Raw genomic sequence first — 27,334 nt, forward strand, 5'->3', positions numbered from 1 at the left:
GGGTGTGTGTTAGAGGAAGAAAAGGGAAATGTCCCTGCATTCTGCATATTAAGTAATGTGTTTTATTTTTACAAAATAATTTCACACTCACTGCTCCTTAATTTCCACTCAGTTAGCATCCCAGTATTTTTCCTGACTGCCTTAATCTTCATTCCTGAGAATTTAGTTGAGTCCAATGTCTCTCCAACTGGATACCAGTTCTATTTCCCCTCAGCTAAAGGAATAAGGAGAAAAATGTAGTAGACATCATAGCTAGTCAAAGTAAGCATATGATAGACACTTTTTTTTTTTTTTTGTAGAGACAGGGTTTTGCTATGTTGCCCAGGCTGGTCTTGAACTTCTGAGCTCAAGTGATCAGCCTGGCTTAGCTTCCCAAAGTGCTGGGGTTATGGGCGTAAGCCACTGCACTTGCATATGATAGACTCTTAAATTACAGGATTGAACTAGATGATAACTTTGGTTCCTTTGAGTCTGAGATTATCTTATTTACATTCCATGTGATCTTCTTTCCATCGGTGCTTTTCTACACATTTATTGCAATTAGGCAGGTTATTTTATGGAGAATCTCTAGAATCTCTCCATCTCCCTCCCTTGATTCAAAAAGCACCCAGCTAGGTCTTTTAATAATAAAAGCTAACACTCTTCTTTCGCACAATTAATATTACTATGTTCCAGACACTGCATTAAGCATCAAGTCTTTTTAATCTTTATCACCCCATAAGGTAGGATATGCTTCTCCCTATGTTATAGATGAAGATACTAAAACTTACAGAGCTGAAGAAGATTGAGCAGGGTCTCATAGCCGGAAACTGTTGAAATCAGGTCTGAAACCCAAGTCTGTTTGACTCTGGAGTCTGTGCTCTGGACTCCCTCATGATACACAGTGAAGCTGACCCTCTCCTTAAATAGCACGTGCAATCCAATAGAGACAGTATTGGTTGGGAGGTCAGGTCATTTTCATCCTGGTCTCTGTTCTAACACTAACCAGTTGTGTGACTTTGGGGAAGTTCCTTTAATGTTTGGCCCCAATGTTACCATTTCCTCATTCGTGAACCTAAAAGGTTGATTTGTATTTCTGTTCAGTGTTATTATTTAGTTAGTATACATTTCTATAAGTTGACATAAAGCATTCATGGACAAAAGTAGATCACATATAAAAATAAATACACATATATATTATATGAGGCTTCCTGATTCTGAAATTTATGATTGTGTGTGAGCCTCCGAACAGACCACTGAGAGCCTATTTACTGTGCAAAATTATCTGAGTTCTTTATGTAACACAGATTGAGGAATGATTTTGTGTCCAACAAGTGTTTATTAATAGCACTACAATGATTGTTAGAAAGGATATATCACAAAACTACCCAGAGCATTTCCATACAAACTCATGCATGAAACAACCCAAAGATACACACACACACACACACACACACACACACATGCACATAATGAGGGCAAATTCAAATGAATGTGTACAATGTACCATATGGAAGGTACAAACTCTAAACTTCATAAAGTCAGGGTGCAAATCTAATTTACCCTTATCTCTAGCACCTCACACAGGGTCCATAGGATCCCCCTCGCACACAATCACACAGAAATCAGTGGAGTCATGGGACAGAGTAGCAGCACTAGCAGCGCATCTCACAGATCACCAAGGTAATATGTAAAACAGTGGTCCTGTGCTATAGTGCATCTCACAGATCACCAAGGTAATTGTAAAACAATGGTCCTGTGGTATAGTGCGTCTCACAGATCACCAAGGTAATTGTAAAACAATGGTCCTGTGGTATAGTGCGTCTCACAGATCACCAAGGTAATATGTAAAACAATGGTCCTGTGGTATAGTGCATCTCACAGATCACCAAGGTAATTGTAAAACAATGGTCCTGTGGTATAGTGCGTCTCACAGATCACCAAGGTAATTGTAAAACAATGGTCCTGTGGTATAGTGCGTCTCACAGATCACCAAGGTAATATGTAAAACAATGGTCCTGTGGTATAGTGCATCTCACAGATCACCAAGGTAATATGTAAAACAATGGTCCTGTGGTATAGTGCATCTCACAGATCACCAAGGTAATATGTAAAACAATGGTCCTGTGCTATAGTGCGTCTCACAGATCACCAAGGTAATTGTAAAACAATGGTCCTGTGGTATAGTGCGTCTCACAGATCACCAAGGTAATATGTAAAACAATGGTCCTGTGGTATAGTGCGTCTCACAGATCACCAAGGTAATATGTAAAACAATGGTCCTGTGGTATAGTGCGTCTCACAGATCACCAAGGTAATATGTAAAACAATGGTCCTGTGGTATAGTGCGTCTCACAGATCACCAAGGTAATATGTAAAACAATGGTCCTGTGGTATAGTGCGTCTCACAGATCACCAAGGTAATATGTAAAACAATGGTCCTGTGGTATAGTGCATCTCACAGATCACCAAGGTAATTGTAAAACAATGGTCCTGTGGTATAGTGCATCTCACAGATCACCAAGGTAATACGTAAAACAATGGTCCTGTGGTATAATGCATCTCACAGATCCCCAAAGTAATATGTAAAACAATGGTCCTGTGGTATAGTGCATCTCACAGATCACCAAAGTAATATGTAAAACAATGGTCCTGTGGTATAGTGCATCTCACAGATCACCAAGGTAATATGTAAAACAATGGTCCTATGGTATAGTTTGTGGTAGAGGCAAAGAAGAGAGAGTGAGATTATGAAATAGCAAAACTTTAGGATTAGTTATTAATAAGTGCTTGGCTTTAGAATGTTTATTTTAGAGTGACAAAAATTCTTTGCTTGGACAAATTTTAGTTAGGCTTCCGAAGTTTCTTCTAAGCCCATCTGTGCACTTCCTTGTAAAATCCAGTTTTAGCAAAGAACATTGCATTACTGCGGAGTCTGTTTAGCCAGAACTCCCATCCTTGATCTCTGATTATCCTCTATATCCCATCCGGTTCCTCATCCCCCATCATCTCCCAGGTGATGTCTGATCACCTTGGCCTGTCTTCAGCAAGAATCCTCTTAGGCAGATCTGGCTAGAACCCTCCTTACCTCTGCCGTTTCTTCTAAGTAGTTTTCCATCTGCTGATTCCCCTACACTGCTTCCTGGCTATAAATTGCTTCTTGCTCATGGCTGTATTTGGAGTTGAGCCCAATCTCTCACCAACACTGCAAGGCCCCATAGCAGTGGTCCCTATACCTGACACGATGGTCCTGAATAAGGTCTTCCTTACCATGCAGTAACAAGAACCATTAATTAGCTTTTTCTTTAACAGGAGCCACATTTTGAACTTTCTTTTTTTGAGACGGAGTTTCGCTCTTGTTGCCCAGGCTGGAGTGCAATGGAGCGATCTCGGCTCACCGCAACCTCCGCCTCCTGGGTTCAGGCAATTCTCCTGCCTCAGCCTCCTGAGTAGCTGGGATTACAGGCACGCGCCACCACGCCCAGCTAATTTTTTGTATTTTTAGTAGAGACGGGGTTTCACCAGGTTGACCAGGATGGTCTCGATCTCTTGACCTCGTGATCCACCCGCCTCGGCCTCCCAAAGTGCTGGGATTATAGGCTTGAGCCACTGCACCCGGCCCATTTTGAACTTTCTATTTCATGTAATCATGGTACCATTGAATATATGAATAGAACTTAAGAAATACTACATTGTGTTCCGTTTAATGGTTTCTTTAGGAAATAAGCCCAAAGCCCAAGTTAGATCCATCCTGTTGAGAACATCTGACAGATTTCTCTGATTAATGGCCACAATTCCACTCTGGTTCTTGAGACTTTTTGAACGTATACATCCTCATCTGAAAAGTGTGTGCATGTGTGTGTGTGGTGGGGCAATGGATATCTGTGTGTGTGTGTGTGTGGTGGGGCAATGGATATCTGTGTGTGTGTGTGTGTGTGTGCTGGGGCAATGGATATCTGTGTGTGTGTGTGTGTGTGTGTGTAGAGCGGCATAATGGACTATGATGGTATGATATTAGTACAAACCTCAGAAAGTTCTTGTGGTAACAGAGATGATACCTCATGGTGGTCTCATTCCTGCACTCCCTTTTACATATTAGTCTTCTTGCTTATAATCCTGAATAGTACAGTTCATGTTCTCTTTTCCTATTTGCATTTTGAGAAGATACTGCAAACGTACTTTTGGACTAGTGTTTTCTGGCTCATTGATAATTTGCAATATCTACCTCTACCTTTAGCCTTTGTCTCCTTATGTGAAAGATATGTAATATGCACATTAGGTAGGGAAAGGGGAGAAAGGTCCCTTGAAGCAGTTGAGTTCTAGGTCAAGGTCTGTAGGGGAAAACACGTTTTTCTGTCAGTGTAATGAGTCAGTCATCTTGGGAGTGCTCAGGAAAGGAAGCTAATAAGTTATACAATGAACTGTGATTCCTTAATCCATTTAGCATATTTATTCCTTCATTTAATTCAACTCTAGGGGCTCCTCATTCTCAAGTAAAGGCTTATCTCAGCATTCTATGGCTTTCTAGTGCTCCAAACAACCCGATTCCTAAGTTCATCGTATCAATTTGCAATTTCTCATTGTTTGAATTTCAATAAATGATTAATTTAATTCCTGGGAGGAATGGAAACATCCCAAATAGCTCTCATATAGCAGACATCTTTTCTGCTGTATTACATATCCAACGTACTCCACGTGAATTGATAATTAATTTTTGCCTTTAGGAAAGAAAACGCATTTGTAAGACACCAAGAACCACCAAATCTGACTCTTTTAAAAACAGAAGGCCAGATTTTTAGAAAAATAGGACTGGGCCCCAGGTTCTCAGGGCACCTGAAAGCAAGGTCCACTCTGGGCTCAAGTTGCACGGTGTCACTGGGGATTGATCTGGCGCGTGCATTCCTTCTGCTAGCCACTCACAGGACTACTGAGCTGCACGCTGCCTGCCTGTCCCTCAGTCTCCTCTGTGCACAGCTGACTCACGCATCCTTCAAAACTCTTCTCAGTTGTGACTTGTGGGGGGTAGTTTTTCACTTTATATTCTTTACATTTTTAAGTTTTTTATTTCAGCAAGAATGCGTTACTTTTACAGTCAAAATGAAAATTTAAAAAATGCATCAAAAGTAAAACAAACAAACAAACACAAAACCCTTCAACCCTCTGCTTGGTTGTTTCCTTCCATGGGATGTTTTTTTTTCCAACCAGTTTCCAAGTCCCCTTTCCCCTTCATCCATGTTACTCATGCTCAGCTCCTTCTTCCTGTGAACTCCTCTGGACTCTCACCATTCATTTTAAGCTGAGGCCTTATTCTATACAGTGTAGTCATTACATGTTCACTTATCTATTGTTCTCATTAGATTATCAGCTCTGCAAGAGCAGGATGTTTAAAATTTTCTAACATCTATCTTAGTACCTGGCACATCATAGGTGCTTAGCAAATTCCCTCAAATGAAGAATGAAAGAGAAAAGAACATGACCCTCCTATGAAGAGCAAGGGAGATTATAGTGCAATCGAAAAGTCATTCCCACTCACTTCTGTCCCCTCTGGCTGTTGGTAACACTCATACAACACACCTATCCCAGGAGAGGTCAGCCTGGCTTCCTGCAAGTGCCTCCTTGGCATTGCCCTGTAGGACTATTCTTAGGTGGGACTGGTGAGTCCGTCCTTGTTTCCTCTCCTTTACCTGAGTGCAGTACTGCTTTTCAAGCCTCTGGCTCTCCTTTTGCTTCTGGCAGGTCAGCGACACCACAGACACAATGGTGCTGTTGTAGTTTTCTTGGGAAGATGTCCAGGACATCAAGGCAGTGGTTGAGCTTAAAACGTGGACACTCACGTGCTGGGGCTTCTCAGTCAGTTCTTCGATCCACTCTCCTGAAGGACCTGCACATTTCAAATTGGAACACAGGGGAGGCTGCAGCACATTTCAAATTGGAACACAGGGGAGGCTGCACACTGCACTGATTGAGACAAGAGATCCTGGTTTAAAAAAATCATGTTGTTTACTTTTTACCCTTACAAAGAGATTCAGTGTAAGATTCTTGGGCAGACTGGCAACTCTTCAGGTCCTCTGCGCATCTGCAATCCTCTAAACAGCAGCCTCAGCAATAACAGCAGAAATGGAAGCGCCACTTCAATGTGAGAGTTTCCTGGTAAATTCTTCACCAGAGAAAATTTACTTCTTTTTAACAAAGAGTGATCACGGCGGTGTGGCATTTCATCAGGGTTTATAATTCCTTTGCTACTAGGATCTTTGGTCTCTAGAAATAATTACTTTAAGATTCAAATAAGCCTCGACTTACTATCCTGTGAAAACCTTTGAATTTGGCAACTGTGAGAACAAAAAGGCAGGCTGTGACTATATTAAAGACGTAACAGTCAACAGGCTGGCTCCATCAAAGAACCTGGCTAAAACTGGGTGATCATTTGAGGGACACAACAGGATCCTTACCATAAAATATCTCCAGAGAGATGCCCAGCCTTAGCTTTTTCTCTTATGTGCCTAAAGTGGTTCTTAACACAGTGCCGGACACCTAGTAAGGACTGAAGACATGTTAAGGTGATTATTATCTACAGATATTCCCTGCTGAAATACCAGTGTGAAACTTCCATTCATTCGCTACGATGCATTTCTCAGCTCCTTAATTAAATGCTGCATTCCTAGGCTGAAACCCGGGAGAGGAAAAGAAGCAAGTGGCTCTCCTGGGAAGGACAGACCAAGATTCCATACAAATGGTGCAGGGGAAATGATGACAAACAATGGCATTAATTATAGTAAAGAGATATGGAACTCATTGTGCATTTATATATTTGTTCCTGGCAGGTCAGTGACGCCGCAGACATGGGATGTTACTTTAGTTCTCTTGGGAAGATGTCCAGGGCATCACAGTAGTGGTTGAGCTTAAAATATGGGCGCTCACATGTAAATCCCTTCCAGCATGTAAACTGCTTTAGGTTTATATGTGTTACATATTTTATTCTTTTAATTAATTAATTAATTAATTAATTAATTTTGAGATGGAGCCTCACTCTCTTGCCCAGGCTGGAGTGCAGTGGAGCAATCTTGACTCACTGCAACCTCTGCCTCCTGAGTTCAAGTGATTCTCCTGCCTTAGCCTCCTGAGTAGCTGGGATTACAGGTGCCCAAAACCATGTTGGAGTCATATTTGTATTTTTAGTAGAGAGAGGGTTTCACCACATTGGTCAGACCAGTCTTGAACTTCTGACCTCAGGTGATCCACCCACCTCAGCCTCCCAAAGTGCTGGGGTTACAGATGTGAGCCACTGTGCCCAGCGCCTTTAACTTTTACAAGCCAATGATATAAGTACTGTTATTAAATCTCACTTTTCAGATGAGAAAGCTGAGGCCGAGATAGGGTAAGTAGAGCTAGGATTCACACACAGGAAGCCTGATTCCAAAATCCATGCTCTCAACCCTGCATGAGACTTCCTGAAGCACTATGAAATAGTGAAAATTTGGACATGGAATAATTGCACCAAAATTCAGTTTAGTCTTTATTAGTGATGCAACTTTGGACAAATGAATTAACTTCTCTGAATCTCAGTCATTGCATCTGTTAAATGGACAAACCATGGAATTTTAGTATTAACAGAACTTTAGAGACCCATTGCCTTATTTTGCTGATATGGTTTGGCTCTGTGTCCCCACCCAAATCTCGTCTCGAATTGTAATCCCCACTTGTGGAGGGAGAGACCTGATGAGAAGTAACTGGATCATGCAGGTGGTTTCCCCCATGCTGTTCTCGAGATAATGAGGGAGTTCTCATGAGATCTGATGGTTTAAAAGTGGCAGTTTCTCTTGCTCTCTCTCTCTCTGTCCTGCTACCCTGTGAAGAAGGTGCTTGCTTCCCCTTCGCCTTCAGCCATGTTTGTAAGTTTCCTGAGGCCTCCCTGGCCATGCAGAACTACAAGTCAATGAAACCTCTTTCCTTTATAAATTACTCAATCTCAAGTAGTTCTCTATAGCAGTGTGAAAATGGACTAATACATTTGCCGATGAGGAAACTGTCACATCACAGATATAAATGAGCTGCCTGAAGTCACAGAGCTAGTAAGTGCTTGTGACCCAACCCAGACCTCCTGTCTTCTGAGTCAGTGCTTTGTGACAATCTGATTATTTACTTCATAAGGTTGTTCTTGGGATCAAATGAGGTAATATGCATTAGAGAACTATACAAACGTGGAGTGTTACTACGGTTCTGAAGACTACTGGTGTGGTGGGGACACAGAAGGCGAAGATGGAGAAAGCAAGACAAATTCAACTATTTAATAGTTTTACCTTGTGACTGACCTGATAATCAACCCAAGGAAATGGGTCATTGAAGGCTACATGAAAATGGATTTTGTTATCAAATATTCCCGAGTTCTAATCTTAATTTTCATACTTGGGAAAGTCACTGAAATGTCTGCAATTCAGTTTTTTTTTAATGTGAAAAATGGGGATAATAAAAATGTTTCCTTTATAAGACTATTGGTCAGGAAAAATGGGCCGTAAATATACTTTAGCTGGTCTGTGACTGCATTATGATGAACCAAAGCAAGCCACCCTAATTCGTTGCTCACTTGCCCAGTTAGGTATAAGTATTTATATCTGCGCTATCCATTTTTTAAATCACAGAAGTATACACAGTACATCTGAATAGCTCATTACCACAGAACAGAATATCCTAAGCACTTAAAAAGTCATTCTTTTAGCAACAGAGAGAAAACACAACTTCTGGGAGCCTGTATTTTTCTAGATAAATATTAAGATGCATCTTTTTAAAGTAATCACAGTTTTGAGCAATTCCAACATATTCTCAATGGCACTAGTCACTTTGGATACTCTCAGAGCAGAGTGCATAAAAGATATGAGTGGTGCCATAAATATTTCTTGAATGTACAAAAGAATGAATAAATACTCAAACAGTGTAACTGCAGCCTAAGATTTTATAATTTGACATGAGAAGCAAGATGTACATAAAATAAATCTAGAAAAATACCACACACTAATAAGTGATGTGTTTTGTGCTGTGTACCATGAGACAGAACAGGAATTCAGAAAAGAGAAAAATTAGAAAGACCAGAATCGTTGCAGGAGTTTTCATGGAGGCTGTTCATACATGCAATGAATCTGTACTGGTGAACAAAGAGTCTGTTTAGTCCGTGAGGCATTTTTAATCTTATGGAAAGAACGAAATACTCAACTTTGTTCTGTTTCTTACGTAATCACATGTCCAAGATCTCTCACACTTGAAGGACACACAAGGCAACTGGAAATACCTTTTCTATGCATCTGATAAATCTTTAGGCCTTTCTTTTGCCAGAGGTGACATTTTTGTTTTTCTTTTAAGTAAAAATATTATATGGGACATTTTCAACATTTTTTTTTTTGAGACGGAGTTTCGCTCTTGTTACCCAGGCTGGAGTGCAATGGTGCGATCTCGGCTCACCGCAACCTCCGCCTCCTGGGTTCAGGCAATTCTCCTGCCTCAGCCTCCTGAGTAGTAGGGATTACAGGCACGTGCCACCGTGCCCAGCTAATTTTTGTATTTTTAGTAGAGACGGGGTTTCAGCATATTGACCAGGATGGTTTCGATCTCTCGACCTCGTGATCCACCCGCCTCGGCCTCCCAAAGTGCTGGGACTACAGGCTTGAGCCACCGCGCCCGGCCCAACATTTTTAAGCTGCTTCATAAACTGAGCTCCTCTTCTGCTCTCATCCACCTTCAATGAAAGGTGTTATTTTTCTTTTCCAGATGGCAGTAGGATATGTGGTGGTTATCCTTTTCTAAGGGTAATTTTTATTCTTTGCCTTCTGCTTTTTCTTTCTGCTGATCAGAGGCACATATAACTCCTGATAGGGTAGGTTACTGATTTTTGACCTCTATACTTCCAGTAAACGTAATCAGTTTAGCTAAATATATTATAGAGGCAGGCACTGTTGGTGTAGCCTTCAGAGCCTAGTTTTTGCTGTGCTGTTACCCTTATGGAATCAGTAAAGGCTACCCTAGGACTTGACACTGGGGCTTTTAGGATGCTCCAGCTATGACTTTTTCCACCAATTTTTTGGAGACTGTCTGGGTGTAGTCACACTTGAATCTTTGTCTTTCTTTTGAGCCCCACAGGCTCAATACTCTAATGGATTTCTCACAGTTTTATTTTATCATTTCATTATGGCCTCAAATAAATGTCACATTTTCCAAACTGTATGTCCACATCCTTGGAGAGTTTGTTATGGCTAATGTGGAAGGTCAATTTAATAAACGTTCAATTATCGCAATAGTAAAAAAATCCTCAAGTTAAACCTATGGATAGGATTGCTACTATTACACATGCATATATTACCTCTTCTATCCAAACCTTATGGATCTCAGCCTTTCCTGACCTTGAAGTCTTCTCAGCATCCCTAAGGTTTGTGATAATTGACATCTGTGCATCATTAATCTCACCAATTCCATTATTCTACCTCCCCAGTTAAGTGTCAAATGATCCCTTTGTTACTTACTGATATAAAAGCTGAGTGATTTTGCTGACTGACTTTTTCGAGTTTCACAAGATCCTGAGGAACTAAAGGTTGCCACAGATAACTTATATTTCCCAGGTTCCTTCAGTTCTGCAACAAATTCATGTGCTTCTTCATCCACTGTCAAATATTCAGTAAAGTTCTCTAAATCATATATAAAAAAGAGAAGATATATGAATTGACACCTGGAAAGGCCCTGGGTATAGACAAGTCAATTAATGTAAAAAATAGGTATTTTAGATGTTCCCTACTTTTGTCAAGTTCAATTACACCTCTAAACTAAAGGTACTATTAAAGCATAATGAATAAGAGTTCAAAATTTTACAATCCTCCACATAACAAAACTAAAATATGGTGTTTAACTTAATAAAACTAGGAATGGTTATACACAGTATATCTTTATGTACTCCTACCTAACAAAATTATATGTACAAAATAGAAGCAGATAGTCAGGAAAAGATAACAATTGTTGACTTTCTCATCATGATGTAAGGGCTAAAAAATAACCAGCATCAAATATCTTGTAAGTTCTTCGTGGCAGCATTAACAATCCAGAAATGCTTTAATACATATTTAAAATATATCTCAACCATTTTGTGCCTAACTTTTTAAGATATAGTTTCTGATGTATCACAGAACTTAAGGTAAAATAAGAAATAATGATAATAGTAATATTTTTCCTTCCTCGATTTGCTTTCAGAACTTCTTAAAGAAAGAAATATTTCACACTGTGTCACAGTTAACCCATCTTCTGCGGCTTATTACTTCATTTGAAGTCATTATCAGCATTGGTGACTACAACAGTCTTCAAAAGAAGACACTGTAGTCAGATAAAAACATAATAGAACTTTCATGAGAAGAGGCAGTTAAATATTTTTGTAATTACAGGATTCTATTTGCCATGGGAACACATTTAGGAACGGAAAAATAAAATATATTAGGGAAACTTAAAAAAATACAGGCAATTCCAGGAAAATGGCTTTTGACTCAAATAATTAGGAATTTTCATTTCATGTCATATTTGGGTGTGGTGGAATGCTTTATCATCCTTTGTAGAAGAATCCACAGATTTTGTATCTCATTTTATTAAGTAAAATAGGAGTACAGAGTGTGCCAGTATGAGACTACATGGGCCTGAAAGCCTTATTCTAAAAATAAGGCTATCATTGTAACTTTAAATTTTTATAAATTATAACCTCTGCAACCCAAACTACTAGATTGGAAAATGGAAAATGAAGTACATTGCTGTAAAAACTAAATAAATATCAAATAACCATAAAAATCTACCAAACAACTATTGAGATGGGAATCATGACCCAGACTTGTTGAAAGTCATGGCTCTATTTTCCTAAGTCACGGGGCTAAAATAAAAGGAGTGACTCTCAGACGCTATGGTAGCTATATGGAAATGGCAGTTGCTGGGTATTTTCCATTTTACTATCAGCTTCTCTTTGGTAAACTGCGGTTCTGGTTCCAGAGGGGCACACCCTAAAGGGAACAAGAGAGGCTGGTTAGCAGGACACAAGCCTCCTATTCTTGAGGAAGTAGTAATGTTTTCGTAAGTATTACTTTGATGCCATGTTTCAGAAATTTGCATATAAGAAAACAGAAAATTTCTCTAGGATATGCTGTAATTTTCTGGGATAGTCAGATCTTTAATTCCAAATATTTCCAGAGATGATATTTTCCTCGTTGTTCTGAGGCATGTGAAATGTTGAGCAGTAAAATGTATACAGTTGGCAGTACTTACAACTTATGAATCACTTAAACCTTCTGATTCTTATCCAGTCTATTCATTTGGGTTTTCTGCTCTCAGTCTGCATTGGATACCCAATTAAATTCTTCCCTTCCTTTACCATTATTCTTTGGATATTAACTGTCTATGATCAGTCTTTCTAAACTCATATTTTAAAACATTTCAATTTCCCTTCCTTTGCATCAGTTCTATTTCCTCTGATTTCCTACTGCTTTACCTTCTCGTTCAATATGGATATGGAACCCATCAAAAGCAGTGGGTGGTTTGGGTGGTAACCAGGTCAATATCATTTGCACAGGGAAAAAGGAGAAAGAGCCCGACGTTGACTTCTCTGTCTCACTGAGCGTACTGTTATTTTCGTATTCCATGGGAAGTACACTGACAAATTCATCTTCACTTTCAGGAGCTGCAGATGCACTGTCCCACCAATAGGGCTGGGATGTAGTTTCATAGTCACGGCTGTTAAAATCAGGCCAACCGGAAGAATTGTTGCCGGAGGGAATTTCAGGGGTTTCTTCTGTGAAATGGAAGAGTTTTTCTTTTTCTGTTGTGTCTTGCGATCTCATGAAGGATTCCTCTGGGAAATTCCCACTCTGTTCTTCCCAGCTGTTTTTGTTCAAGTTTACGATACGAACAGAAATATTTTGAGGTGGATAAGGGGCTGTAAGAGAGAGAATTTTCATTTTCAAGTAATTTTTAGTTCAATTATAGTGAATACTTAATCTCTTCATGAGTCAGGTACACAAGCAGATTTTTAAAAATGGAATTTAATTTTATTTCTAATACGTAGACAAATTTACATGAAGATAAAGTGTGTCTTTTTCCATATACATACTTCTAAAATTTTGTGGACGATGTGTACCTATTAATATATCACTTCAGATATATTAACTTGCAATATTATGCTTGTTGAAGTGGTAATTTAACCACTTCTAAAAGCAGAGTATGTAAATATTTTTCAGTTTATCATAATCTCAATTACAAAAAATGAATCTCTGTTTCTGGATTTTTGTTACAAAAAGAAAAAACAAGTATAGTGTATTTACAGCTATCAAGGTGAAAATACTTCATGTGACACAGTTGCACTTAGAATAGTTGCATACATGTGTTGCCCTTAGAGATGTTAACACTCATGTTAAAAATATGACCTCTCCAAAATGACACATATGAGCACAAAACGAATTTATAAATTATGGGAGCACACTTTACTTATGGAGAAAAATTATGAAGACACACTGCATAGTCTTTGCCTGTAACAATTTCTTTTTTTTTTTTTTTGGGATGGAGTTTCGCTCTTGTTACCCAGGCTGGAGGGCAATGGCGCCATCTCGGCTCACCGCAACCTCCGCCTCCTGGGTTCAGGCAATTCTCCTGCCTCAGCCTCCCGAGTAGCTGGGATTACAGGCACGCGCCACCATGCCCAGCTAATTTTTTGTATTTTTAGTAGAGACGGGGTTTCACCATGTTGACCAGGATGGTCTCGATCTCTTGACCTCGTGATCCACCTGCCTCGGTCTCCCAAAGTGCTGGGATTACAGGGCCTGTAACAATTTCTACTTGTCCTTCATTAGCAGTTCAATTATCACCTCTTTCACGAACTTCCTTTTGTTTTTTTTTTTGAGGTGAAGTTTTGCTCTTTTTGCCCAGGCTGGAGTGCAATGGCATGGTCTCGGCTGACTGCAACCTCTGCCTCCTGGGTTCAAGTGATTCTCCTGCCTCAGCCTCCCAAGTAGCTGAGATTATATACTCCTGCCAGCACACCCAGCCAATTTTTGTATTTTTAGTAGAGACAGGGTTTCACCATGTTGGTCAGGCTGGTCTCGAACTCCTGATCTTAGGTGATCCACCCACCTCGGCCTCCCAAAGTGCAGGGATTACAGGCATGAGCCACTGCGCCTGTCCACATGAGCTTCTAATAAAATTTATCTCTTTCCTGTGTATTGTTAAATCACTGTGTACCTCTTTTACAATATTTATCTCAGTCTGCCTTGTATGACAGCCATTTGTGTGGTACTTGTACCATTTTTTTAGGACAAAGACCCTATCTCATCAGTCTTATCTTCATCTCTCAATATTTAGAACAACTTCCAAGTAGAATGTATTCAATTAATGTTTTTACTTCTTACCTGGAATAATGAAAAACACAAATAGAATCTTAAATGTTGACATTAGGTGAATTCGTGATTTAGCTGAAACAGTTTCCTGGTCTTGGACTAATGAATAAGAATGATGACAGCTTAGAATTTCAAACTGCCAAGGCTTTAGAAGTAATCTATCATAATCCCTTCCTGAGACTCACAAGAATGGCCTCTCCAGCATTCCTATTGAGTACTCAGTCACATTAGGCACATACAGTGTTGCTTATTTTTGTGATGGGTACTTATTAATAATGCTTATTTTATCCATCCATTCTTCCATTCTTCCATCCATCCATCCATCCTACAATAGTGCTTCATATTAGTGATGCTACAAAAATTAAATACTGCAAGTTTTAGATACATTTGAATTTCAATATCTTCCTTTAATAATCTGATAATGTGTATGTCTTCTCTCTCTTTTTCTGCCATAGGGCCAATTGTCCGCAATAACTGATGTCTACCAGATCCAGGTGAGTTACTTAATTATAACCTTTGGTAATATCATGTAGCTTTTTATTCAAATATTACAAATCTATGATTGCATTGACATGTTTTAGATTTTTCTTATTGAATATTTTGGTCAGTTCTTTTTACACTGATAGAAAATTATTTTAGGTTATTAAACATATATATTTTCTTTCTTTGGTCTGGATCAGAATATTTGTTAGGATAAAAAATAAATATGCAGCAAAATATAATTGAATTAGCTTTTCACTGTATTTGATTCTTCAGGAGACTTACCAGTTCTGTGCTGTTTGGGTTCATGACTGACACCACTGTACTCAACAAGGGTACTTTTATTAAAAGTTGCTTCAGATACCAGCTGAAAGGTGATATTACTGTAACAGATTCCTGGCAGCCAGTGATTAAATACTGTTTTTCCCTTAAAGAAGTCTGTGAAGAGAAAGTCAACTACATAAAAAACATGGTCTTCTAAATGTCACACACTTCTGGAAAGTTTGAAACAATTATGGTTAAACATTCATAAAATTTCTTTCAACTCCTGGTATGGTCAGTAATAAAAAGTTAGTAGAAGGCTAGAGACGAAACTTCCAATGTTTAGACTCGCTACCGAAGGGCTTTTTCTGTTAGAATTCCTAAGGAGATCGGACACAGTTGGAATTAACTTTTTATGGTGGGAACTTTTCAGGTATGTATTAAGTGAAGGAGATAATAGAAAGAAATTGTAGAGATTAAGTTTATGCTGGCCATTTACTATTTTTTGCGGGGGATGGAGTTTTGATTTTGTTGCCCAGGCTGGAGTGCAATGGTGTGGTCTCAGCTCACTGCAACCTCCACCTCCCGGGTTCAAGCAATTCTCCTGCCTCAGCCTCCGGTGTAGCTGTGATTACAGGCATGCACTACCATGCCTGGCTAAATCTCATATTTTTAGTAAAGATGAGGTTTCTCCATGTTGGTCAGACTGATCTCAAACCCTGACTTCAGATGATTTACTCTCTAAGGCCTCCCAAAGTGTTGGGATTGCAGGAGTGAGCCACCGCGACTGGCCTACACTGGCCATTTACTTTAAGATAAAAATTCAAGGTATTTTGCCACCTTCTGGCCTAAAAAAAAAAAGCAATTTACAAGAAAAGTTTTCATTTAGAAAAACTAGCCTAATTTAAAACTGGTGTATTTGCCAGTTTGTAGGCAGAACCTGCCCAAAAAGAGAAAAAATAAAAATTTGGATTCCACTTAGAAACTTTTAAAGAGAATAACAATAAACTTAAAAAACTAGTCCAACTCAAAAGAAATGAGAGAAATAAAAAAGTAGCACTTACTGAATTGAAATCTAAAAATTGCTTGAAAATTAGTTGACTTAAGAATGAGGGTATATTAATTCTTTTTAAATTCATAGTAGTTAACAAAATTTCAGCAATTGCTTTTTAATCATTCATAAATGTATTTGCATATGATCTAATAAATAACATTCCATTTATTAATTCGCAGGTAATCTGTTTTCACTGTAAATAAAGAAGGTAATAATTTGTGGAATTTATGTTTATTTTTTCCAAAGTTAAAAAAACTAAATTCACTGCATATAATTAATTAATTCTGAGAGGGAGCCTGGCTCTGTCACCCAAGCTGGAGTGCAGTAGTGTGATCTTGGCTCACTGCACCCTCTGTCTTCTGGGTTTAAAGGATTCTCCTGCCTCAACCTCCTAGTAGCTGGGATTAAGGTGCCACAACGCCCAGCTAGTTTTTTTGGTATTTTTTAGTAGAGACAGTGTTTCATCATGTTGGCCAGGCTGGTCTTAAAACTCCTGAACTCAAGTGATCTGCCTGCCTCGGCCACCCAAAGTGCTGGGATTACAGGTGTGAGCCACCACTCCAGCCCCACTGCATATATTTCAAATAGGTTTCATAAAAAAAATAAATCCATGGAAGAAATGAGTGTGTAAAAGCAGCAAGTCAAAGTGACATTTTTCTGGATGTCATGCTCTATGTGCCCCAATACTCTTTCTCTTCCCACCAATACACGTTTGCAGTTACAGTCGGCCAATTCTGATACCGTTACCTGCCTCCCACCCCCGACTGATGTGTCCTGAGTGTATTCAAGTTCCTTCTCTGGGTTTCACTCCCAATGAAGCTGAATGCCCTTTCTTCCCTCTCGCTCTAGCCTCTTCTATCCAGAGAAGTTGATTTCGTTCCTTTGACTAATTTACAGTATTAGTTCTCCCGGCCTCTTTTCTCTCCCCTCCCCACAAGGTTCCCATCAAGCCAGTAAAACAGCAAAACTGATTTTTGTATATTAATGTATTCATTTACCTGGTCATACAGATAAATATATACACAGAAACTAAAAAGGATTGTCTTTTGCATTTGAGGATGTTGGATCATCTCCAAGTGAAACTTTGCGAAAAGCACCATTCCGGCTTCCCAGTCCCAGAAATGCCCATGTGTCATATCGAGAAGGGAATGGTTACTTGTGCTTCTAAACTTAAGCCTCAATTTACTTCCTGCACCAGGCATGCTGCCTTAGGGAATAGTAATATGTAAGCGATAATAATTTGAGTCTTTCTCATGCTGTGCACATGACACACGGCTCTTAAGTAATGAACCAGATGTTCTAGGCCTCCTCATAACACGATTTTCATAAATCAATAACTATTTTTAATGGTTCATTTATAGGTCAGATAGTGAATTATAAAACCTCTTTGGAGTAAGAGAGAACACCATTTGGGAAAAGCTTTGTAAAAAGTGGTAGTCGTCAGTGATTCAACCTTCCCTTTGCCGCTTACCTTTATACAGCATTGTCCGGAAGTCTTTACCTTCCCAGTAGCTAATGTTCACTCTTGTGAAAACATTATATTTTTCTGGGTAATGAATTTCAAATAGGACTCCTGTTTCAGGAGAAGGTTTATAGTCATATATTGAAACACTGGTTACAGGTAGAGGTTCTACAGAAGTGAAGTAAGTGGAGAAAGGGAAAAGAAAGAAGAGAAAGGCTGATATCAATACTTGCATGAACCAAGGATTACGCACACCAGAAATTCACCCATATTTTCACTCTCTGTGAGCGCTAAACGGTTTAGTACTCATGAATTGAATGTTCTTAGCAGCAATTAATAAAGTACATTTTATATGGTGCTTTCTGCTTTTTGAAGAACTTTCACATTATATTCCTTTTTCAACAATACTGAGGTCTAGGAAGAGCAAATATTAATATCTCCATCCCACAGACAAATGTAATGATAACTCACAGACTAAACGATTTGTCTGAGGCAATTCAACATGCACATGGCAGTCTGTATCTCCGGGTTCCTAGTTGATTTTTCTTTTTCTCATGAGAAGGAAATTTTACATTCGTAACCGACCAGAAACAGAAAATAAATTTTGGCTCAGACCAATGATAGTTATGATTATTTATTTCTTCGTGCGAACATAGCACTTATTTTTTCTATATTAAGTATAAAATTTCAAACTGTCCAATGTTGTAAAAAATATATTATGTGGTGTTTATCAAGCCACTCTTTCTATAAAAGTTTAAAGAAAACATTTCTATTTTGCTTGAGTAGTTCATTCGCTGGAAAACTTTAAAAATACTCATTGTTTAAAATCCAGGATCGATATGTATATCTCCTCCCCATCCCACCGTTTTGCAAAATTCTTGTTATTAAACAGATATTACTTGTGTTTTATTAATTTTATTAAGAATATATGTTAATTTGGTTTGGGGTCACCTGTAATCCCAGCACTTTGGGAGGCCAAGGTGGGTGGATAACCTGAGGTCAGGAGTTCAAGACCAGCCTGACCAACATGGTGAAACCCCGTTTCTACTAATAATACAGAATTAGCCAGGCATGGTTGTGCATGCCTGTCATCCCAGCTACTCCAGAGGTTGAGGCAGAAAAATCACTTTAACTCAGGAGGCAGAGGTTGAGGTGAGCCAAAATCCCACCATTGCATTCCAGCCTGGGCAACAAGAGCAAAACTCCATCTCAAACAAACAAACAAACAAACAAACAAACAACAACAACAAAAACCAAAAAGAAAAGAAATATGAAAACAAGTACAATTTAAAAGCCATTGAAACTCCAAAATCACTTTAAGCCTTGAGAAAGATGTGACTGTGATCAGAGTCACATATAGTCATAACTTCTGTTCTCAAATTACAGGTTAACTCACTTCATTTTTCTTGTTCTGTACAATGACTAGAGGGAATTAGATGATGTTAGGGACAAAAACCTCCTGGCTTCTTAATGAATGACCCTCGTTGTAGATTACCTTCCCACCTTCGCTGTTCTGCATTGCTTAGGTCGGATGACAGAAAGCCCAAAAATAACTATTAGACTCTGTGTAAAAAAATGTTAAATGTACCCTTCCCAAAAAAGAAACACTGCTTCTAACCAGTGAAATTTCTGTAACCATGCGTCAGCCTTGTATGAATGATTTTTTCTGTAATCCTGATAAAAACTTCCCTGTCTCTGCCTATGGAAATGAAATCCTAATTTCACTACTTCAGCGACTGACTGTATGCTTCTGAGTTGCTCTTTCCGTGTGGTCCAGCCTCACACTTTGTGCTTGAAAAAACTCTCGTTAAATGATATTCTGACCCTTTTGATGTTTTTAGGTTGACAGGAAAAAAAAATTTTTATTCAAAGTTTTAGAATTGATTGAGAGGATTCTTGGACATCATCTGTAGCCTAAAGAAATGTTCTTAGCTTAAACTTTACATTTAACAAATTTCAACTTTAATAACATGACAACTTCAAATTTGACTTAGTTCATTTAATAAATAACTATTGAATATCTAGTATATGCCTCAATCTGTAGCTGGATATATTTTATTTTGTTGTGCAGGGTCTTAATCTATCTTTGCTTTTGACTTTAAGAGACCCAGAAATAATTGAAGCTACATGTTAATGCTTTGATTTTTCCTAAGATTTTCTGGAAAACCAAGTCCACATCTACAAAAAATTAGGAAGGCCTTCAGATTCCAATATATTTTGTGATCATGTCACTGTAGACTATGTGCTATTGTCTCTGGTTAAAAAGTTTGAAGAATTTTCTCTTTGTTTCATCCCTAGTCTTCCTACATAAAGGTAACGTTTCAGAATGAACTCACTAACTCACTTATGTGCCATGTCAACCAACCAACCAACGAACCAACCAACCAACCAACCAACCAACCAACCAACCAACCAACCAACCAACCAACCAATCAACCAACCCTCGAAGACTCAGTTTTGAGTTCAAAACTCCCAAATAACTTTCAAACTCTTTCAAGTTCTTTCTTTCAACCTAGCCTAATTTACTAACCCATGGAGTCTACCAGATCCAGCTCTTGACTCTGGCCCTAAGAGAACTAAAATGAAAGGAAACAGAAAGCAGCCACGGAGCAGTAACTCCTCCACTGCTGCAGTCCTGTCTCATCCTCATCAGGGTTGAAAAGAGAAGTTAGAAGGGCACTCAATCTTTCACGCCCTGAGGCATGAAGTCTGTACATCAAAGCCACGATCAAACTTTGAAATTCAAGACATACTGGAGGATTAGAGGACAGATATCTTGTTTTCCGATTTTTTTTTCTTTTGGAACAAGTTACTTTTTAAGAGAATGTCTAAAATGCCTGCTTACGTGTTTGTTTTATATGTTTCTCTTAGCTTCAGTGTAAATGACCCAGGTCAGCTGCAAACCCTGTTGATGTCTAAGCGTGACCGCAGAGTATTCAATCCAAGAACTACTGTTTTTAGAAGAACAAAAAATGTATAGTCTAAAAATATTGTACTATCTCTCCAGTGACTTCCCTCATTATCTTTCTTTTTAGAAATTAAGTGCTGTGGTATAAACCAGAGCTATAGTTACTAACAGGCATTTCAGTGATGACAAGGTTAAATCCTAACCTAAGTCAATGGTCCTTGCCCTGTCAGTCACTCCATTGTACTTCCCTTTCTTGTCTTAGGACCAGCCTGGACTGGACATAGAAACGGAGTTGCTGGAAAAAAGTAAATCATTTAATATCTTTGTTCATCACTTTCTTGTCTACAGATGTTTTAATTTTTCAAATAAATAAAGTATTAGAAAATGTAGTTGAAATTCCCCCATATAACTTACCCAAACCCCATTCTTTTCCAACTATAACCAGAAGTAAATTATTACTTTGAATCTGGTATTTTTCTTCTCATGCATCTTTTTAACATTTATAATTGTCAGCATCCAACATTGTTTCATGTTTTAAAATATTATGTAAATTATAACTATCATAATTTACTGTTGGGCTTGCTTGTACTGCCCAACTGTTGGGCTTGCTTGTACTGCCCAACATTGTTTTAGATTTATCACTGTTGATACAAGGAAATCTGGAAACTTTATTTTAGTGTTCATTTTGCAAAGTAGATTGATTGCTTTTAATCATTCACTCTTACAAATAATGCTGCAATAAATGTTTGTGGCATGTCTCCTTTGGTTGCAAATCCTGGATAGTGGGGTCGATATGTCATGTGTATCAGATATTCTCAGAAAGTTTTCCAACTGGATTAGGGCAATTTACATATCTATTAGCAGTGTGTGATAGTTCCTCTTCCTCCATATTATTTTCCAACATTTGCTGACATCATCAGTCTTTTAAATTTTTGTCACTCTGAGGTGTGTGAAATTTTGTCTCTTTATTTTAATTTCCTGCTCATGAAGGAGATTATTTATTTTGTCTTTTTTTTTTTTTTTTTTTGGCCAATCGGGTTTCCTTTACTTAGAATTGTTAAATTCTTTCACATGTTTTGGGGTTCTTTTTCAGTCTTTTCCTGCTAATTTGTAACAATCTTTGTCATATACCATATTCCCATTGTCATTTTTTTTAACAATTGTGTCTTCAACTTTCCTTATGGATTTACTTTTTTTCTTGCTGAAATATATCTATCAACAGTTCTTTAACTTAGAGCTATGGATGTTAGGTTTCTAGGCTTTGCATATTATAAGTTTTCTTTATTTTGTCTTTCTTCTTAATGTGGTTTATTCTTGATGTATCTGGGTATAAAATTCTAGGTAGACAGGTATTTTCATTAGTACTTTGAAGATCTTTTTTTGTCTTCTTTCACCAGTTACTGCAGAAAGGAAGACTTCTGTCAGTAGAGTAGTCATTCCTTTGTAGATACTTTGTGTTTTTCCTCTTTTACCTTTTAAGCTTATTTATTTATTTTCATTAGCCATAATAATCTGATGATATATAATAATGATAATAATAATAATATACCATTATATATTTAGGCAGGGTTTTAGTTTTGAATTTCTCTATTAGGTGCTTAGTCGGAATGCTCTGTTGGTCTGTGAATTCATGTCATTTTTCAAGTCTTAGAAATTCTCTCCATTCTTTTTTTTTAACTCTTAAGCCTTCTTAGCTAGAGCCTCTCCCACTTCCATGCCTGTGAATTGCTGCACTTTGCTATATTATGGGGCAAATTGCACAGTATCGTCTTCTAATTTACTAGCTCTTTATAACTGTTATCATTAGAGAATTTGTCCCATCTACTGAAGCTTTTCAATTAGTAAACTTCAAATTTAATAAATCAAATTTATTTTACTTAGTTTGATGAATTAAATTTTAAATTAATTTAAATGATTATGTTTTCATTGATAAGAGCTTTAATTTATTCATGTTTATTCTATATGTTTTTATTTTAGTTCTGAAAAATTTTTTTGAAATAGGGTCTCATCACATTGTCCAGCCTCAATTCGAACTCCTGGAATCAAGGGATCTGCCTGCCTCAGCCTCCTGAGTAGATGGAACTGTAGGCACAGCACTGCATTGTTTCTACCAATTTTTTTTTCATTAATTCCCTGATTCAAAAAAATGGCAGTGGTTCTTACATTTATGTCCTTGACCATTAAAAATGTAATTACATTTTTGTTAAATTGCTATTTAAAATATAATCTTAACTGTTATAGTTGTTTTGATATCGATCCTTTTTAGCACAAGTTCTTCGTGTGTTTTGAGACACAGGCTCTGGGCTCATTTTATGCTTTTCCATTCCCCCATTTCTCTCTTATTATGCCTTACTTTTGAAAGAATTGAGCCATTGCATCCTCTCAGACTACCAAAGCACTCAGTCTATACAGAAAGGCGTATGATATTATTTTGGCAATCTTAATATTGTGGATGATACACTGGTTATCACAGATTCATTCACTGACTTAGAAAGTAACTAGACTCGAACCTTGGTAGGAAGATGAGTATGTGTCTCCTGCATCCTCAGGCCTTTATGTATGTATTTTTTTTCTCAAACAGGAAGAATGTTTGCCTTAAGCAGAGAGACTGGCTCTGTGCCTTGTCTAGAGTGGAGCATTTCAGTCCTTCCTACTATACTGTGGCCCAGACTCAGTAGTGTCTTTTCCAGACCCAGAGCACAGAGGGCGCATTACTTCAGCCCATTTCCCCACTTTGAGTTATCTTGTTTCTGGTTCTTAGAGAACTTTTGTGTTTTGGTGTCTGGCAACGTGCTTCTCGTTTTCTTTTTGCTTTGTGGTAGGAGCAAAAGTGAATGACAAGAAGAATGTACTGCATTGTCTTGACCAGAAATCCTAGCATAAGTTTTTTCTTTATTTAAAAAAATGACATTTAGTATGATTATTTTTTCCTTCATTAGGTGTCTCATATAATGAAAACTCATGTTCAAATTGAAGAATATTTTATGCCCTTTAATTGTCTTTGAATCATTCAAGACAGATCATGAATAGGAAAGTTTTGAAAGTTTCGGATATGCTTATCTCAGAGAAGAGATAGAGAAATAAAAGCAAATTTGGAGCACATACTGTTTAAAGAAAACAAGAGTAGCTCTGTATTAGTTATTACATGCTAACTGCTAAGAGTTGCTTCTTTATGAGATTGCTCTGTTTAGCTGGACTAAAAAGTAAAGAAGCAATTGTGTTCATGTTCATAACCTCTGTTGTGACCAACTGAAGAATGTGTCTCTTCTGGCATAGTTTTTTTGATGGAGAAGATCTGGGATTAGACCCTCACTTCTGATGGCATGCACAGGGAAAAAGGACCGGACTGAGGCCAGAGCTGCTGTTTGGTGTTTAGATTTGAGACCTGATCTGACACCTCAAATCAGGCCAGCGAGGTATGTCTGGCAGCAGCAGCTACCCATGTCCAGGTGAGGTGGTGATCATCACAGCCAGTACCTTAGTTCAAGTCCTCATCATTTCTTTCCTGGAGCATTTCAACAGCTTTCTAAATTATTCTCCCTGCCTCCATTCTCATCTTAATTTTTTTATTTGTTTCTGCTCAAAATTTCAATGTCTGTAAGCTATTTGATATTCTCACTTTAGTCAGAATCTCTGTCTTAAACCAGTCACCTCCATCTCACTGATCCTTCTCTGCTCAATCTGTTTCAATCTCCTTTGCTCCTGTCACCTTGAGTAACTTTCTACTTAATGCCATTGATACTTCTTACATTGATTGATCCTATACTGCATGCTACACACTTGGTTAAGTTCATGTTATTTTATAATGCCCGCCACCAAGTAGGTACCATAATTATCCAATATTACATATTATAATGAGACGACAGATCAAGTGAGCAAACTACAGTCCACAAAGCCAAGTCTGCCCTGACACCTGTTTTTGTATGACTTTGGAGCTAAGAAAGGCTTTTACATTTTTAGATGTTGGACATAAACAGAAGAATAGTATCTCATGGCACATGCAGATTATATAAAAATCAAATGTTGGTGTCTATAAATAAGGTTTAATTATAACACAGTCCTGATTATTTGTTTATGTACCATCTATGGCTACCATTGTGTTGCAGCAGCAGAGTTGAATAGTTGCAATATAGACTCTGTGGCCCTCAAAGCATAACACACTTATTATCTAAGCCATCATAGAAAAGTTTGCTAATGCCTACAACAAAATACAGGTGTGAAAACTAAGATTTAGAGAAAGTAATCATCTGCCGAAGGCTAAACATACAGTTTTCAGATTGCTTTCATGCTAAAGCTAATGCTTCGAACTACTACCCCAAATACTTGCTTGATAATTTTTCTATTCCAATGCAGGATTCAGGATCTCTTGGCTTGCAGCTTCGCTATGAGAGAGCTTTCCTCATTCAAATCCTATGATATAATTTCTTCCTCTCACTTATAGGTTAAGGTAATTCCTTTGCAAGGTACTTAAAGTTCTTCCCAACATTTCTAGCCACCTTTCTTGTTACTCTCTGGAACAGCTAACAGCTGCCATCTTAACTCCCTGCAGTCACCAAGTGTGCCACGCTATGTCTGCCTCCATTATTTGCATGTATAATTCTATTTGACTCTGTAACACTTTCCATTCATTATTCTTTCAGCACATTCTCCTTCATTTTTCAATGATTGTTTCTTCTGTGCTGCCTTCCCAGTGTTCCCTAGGAAAACAAGGCAATTTCTTTTACATAATTCTTTCACAGTATCAGAGGTGTTTGAATCAAGGAAACTCCATCTTGAATAGGGACTGGATAAAATAAGGCTGAGACCTAGTGGCCTAGACCTGGCTAATGAAACAGGTTGTGGTAAAGAAGCCGGCCAAACCCCACCAAAACCAAGATGGCTATGAGAGTGACTTCTGGTCGTTCTCACTGTCTCATTATACACTAATTATAATACATTAGCATGCTAAGAGACACCCACCAGTACCATGATAATTTACAAATGCCATGGCAGGGTCAGGAAGTTACCCTGTAGAGTTTAAACGGGGCAGGAACCCTGAGTTCCAGGAATTGTCCTCCTTTTGGCGCGGGGGGGACCTCATGAATAATCCACCCCCTTGTTTAGCATGTAATCAAGAATAACCATGAAAATGGGCAACCAGAAATCCTTGGGGCTGCTCTGCCTGTAGAACAGCTGTTCTTTTATTCCTTCACTTTCCTAATGAACTTGCTTTTGCTTTGCACTGTGCACTCACCCTGAATTCTTTCTTGCATAAGATTCAAGAACCCTGTTTTGGGGTCTGGATTGGGCCCCCTTTCTGGTTATAATGACAGTTATCATATTTTTTGTAATGGTATTTGTTTCTTCCATGATAGTATAACATCTTTGATTATGAGTATTTTCATTCATCTTTATTTCTTTGGTATCTAGGAGATGGCACAGAGAATGTACCTGATAAGTAAAATAAAAACTCATGAATTATTTTTATTTAGAATAGATCTGTACAGAAGATTGTATTTGTAGAGTGTCTTCGTGTGTATTCTTTAATGTGTACAGCTTTACCTACAGAACTTCACTGACACATGACACAGCTGTGTGTATGTGACATTTCCTCAATTTCTAAGCAACTGATTCTAGTTATCCTTTTACCTGCTGAGAAACTACTTCTTCCCTCTGAAGTGCATGCAATATACTGAAGGTTCTCAATCAATTAAATATTAATGAGATGTCAGACCCGAAGGGCTGTGAAACTCTTTTGAGCTGGCCAAATGACTCTGCTGTGCCAAATTTATTCTTTGTCATGTTTTTCAGCTTTCTCTAAGAGTGACAGACTCAGAACAACTATAGCAAAATATCAAAGGACTGCCCTGGGGCCAACTGCTTTGTCATCGCGGATTTCATCAAGACAAGCATCTAACACACAATAAATGACTGCTACAAAGGTACTCTTTTACTCTCAAGAGAAATGTGTCAACTCTGTGAGCAGCTACTACAAATGTTTTTCAAACTTATTTAAAAAGCTTTCACTTAGAAAAATAAAGATGGCAAAAATACATCATTAACTGACAAATAATGTTAGTTTCAGAGCTCAAAAGTAATCTTAGTCATCATATACTTTAATTCCCTTTTTTAATGAAGGTGGAAGCTGAAATCCAAATGTCACCAAATGCCAGCTCATGCCTAATGTCACAGAAATATTTGTGCACTAATCCCCACTTCTTATATTCCCAGCCTATTTTTGCTCCTTAAATTTGGGATAATGCAACTGAGCCTTTAAAAATGGAGTACAAAATGATATTTGATAGGCCATCATTAATTAACTTTACTCTTTAGAAATCAGTACATGTTTCCTCCTTTTTTTAAGAAGTAGAAAGCCCCAGCACAACGTTACTTCTTCTCCACCTCAAGAAGAAAAAGCCAAGTAATCCACGAAATCATAACTATTCTTGAGGTTACAGGAGAGGTGAGATAGCAAGTCAACCAAGTGATGTGAATTCCACGGAGTGACCAGCCCCTCTGGAGAGATGGGACACATGATCTCACTTCAGCAAAGCACAGCAGGAAGAGGATGCAACATTGAAGCAGGTAAGAAGAAAGCAGCTCCAATGTTAATGGATTCATAAAGATTAAGTATGGTCTAAATGGATACATAGAATTGCTCTGTCTAATATGGTAGTTACTAGTTACATGGAGCTATTTAATTCAAATTTTAAATGAATTCAAACTAATTAAAATTAAAAATTAGTGGCTACTATGTTGGACAATACGGATATAGAATATTTCCATCATCCAAAAGTTCTAGGTCACCACTGGTGTAG

At 38.1% G+C, this 27,334-nt stretch overlaps 1 protein-coding gene across 1 annotated transcript in view; it reads right to left on the reverse strand.

The window, feature by feature from the left end:
- Positions 1-27,334, reverse strand: part of PTPRO (protein tyrosine phosphatase receptor type O) — a 287,340-nt gene that overhangs the window by 90,735 nt on the left and 169,271 nt on the right. Inside the window, exons 3-7 of the mRNA XM_035255268.3 lie at positions 17,639-17,797; positions 15,138-15,290; positions 12,476-12,919; positions 10,485-10,646; positions 5,664-5,860 (exon numbers count right to left, since the gene is read on the reverse strand). Of these exons, the coding sequence (XP_035111159.3) occupies positions 5,664-5,860; positions 10,485-10,646; positions 12,476-12,919; positions 15,138-15,290; positions 17,639-17,797 (1,115 nt within the window). The remainder of the gene's footprint in view (positions 1-5,663; positions 5,861-10,484; positions 10,647-12,475; positions 12,920-15,137; positions 15,291-17,638; positions 17,798-27,334) is intronic.

The sequence above is a fragment of the Callithrix jacchus genome, chromosome 9, assembly GCF_049354715.1.
Source record: "Callithrix jacchus isolate 240 chromosome 9, calJac240_pri, whole genome shotgun sequence".
NCBI lineage: Eukaryota > Metazoa > Chordata > Mammalia > Primates > Cebidae > Callithrix > Callithrix jacchus.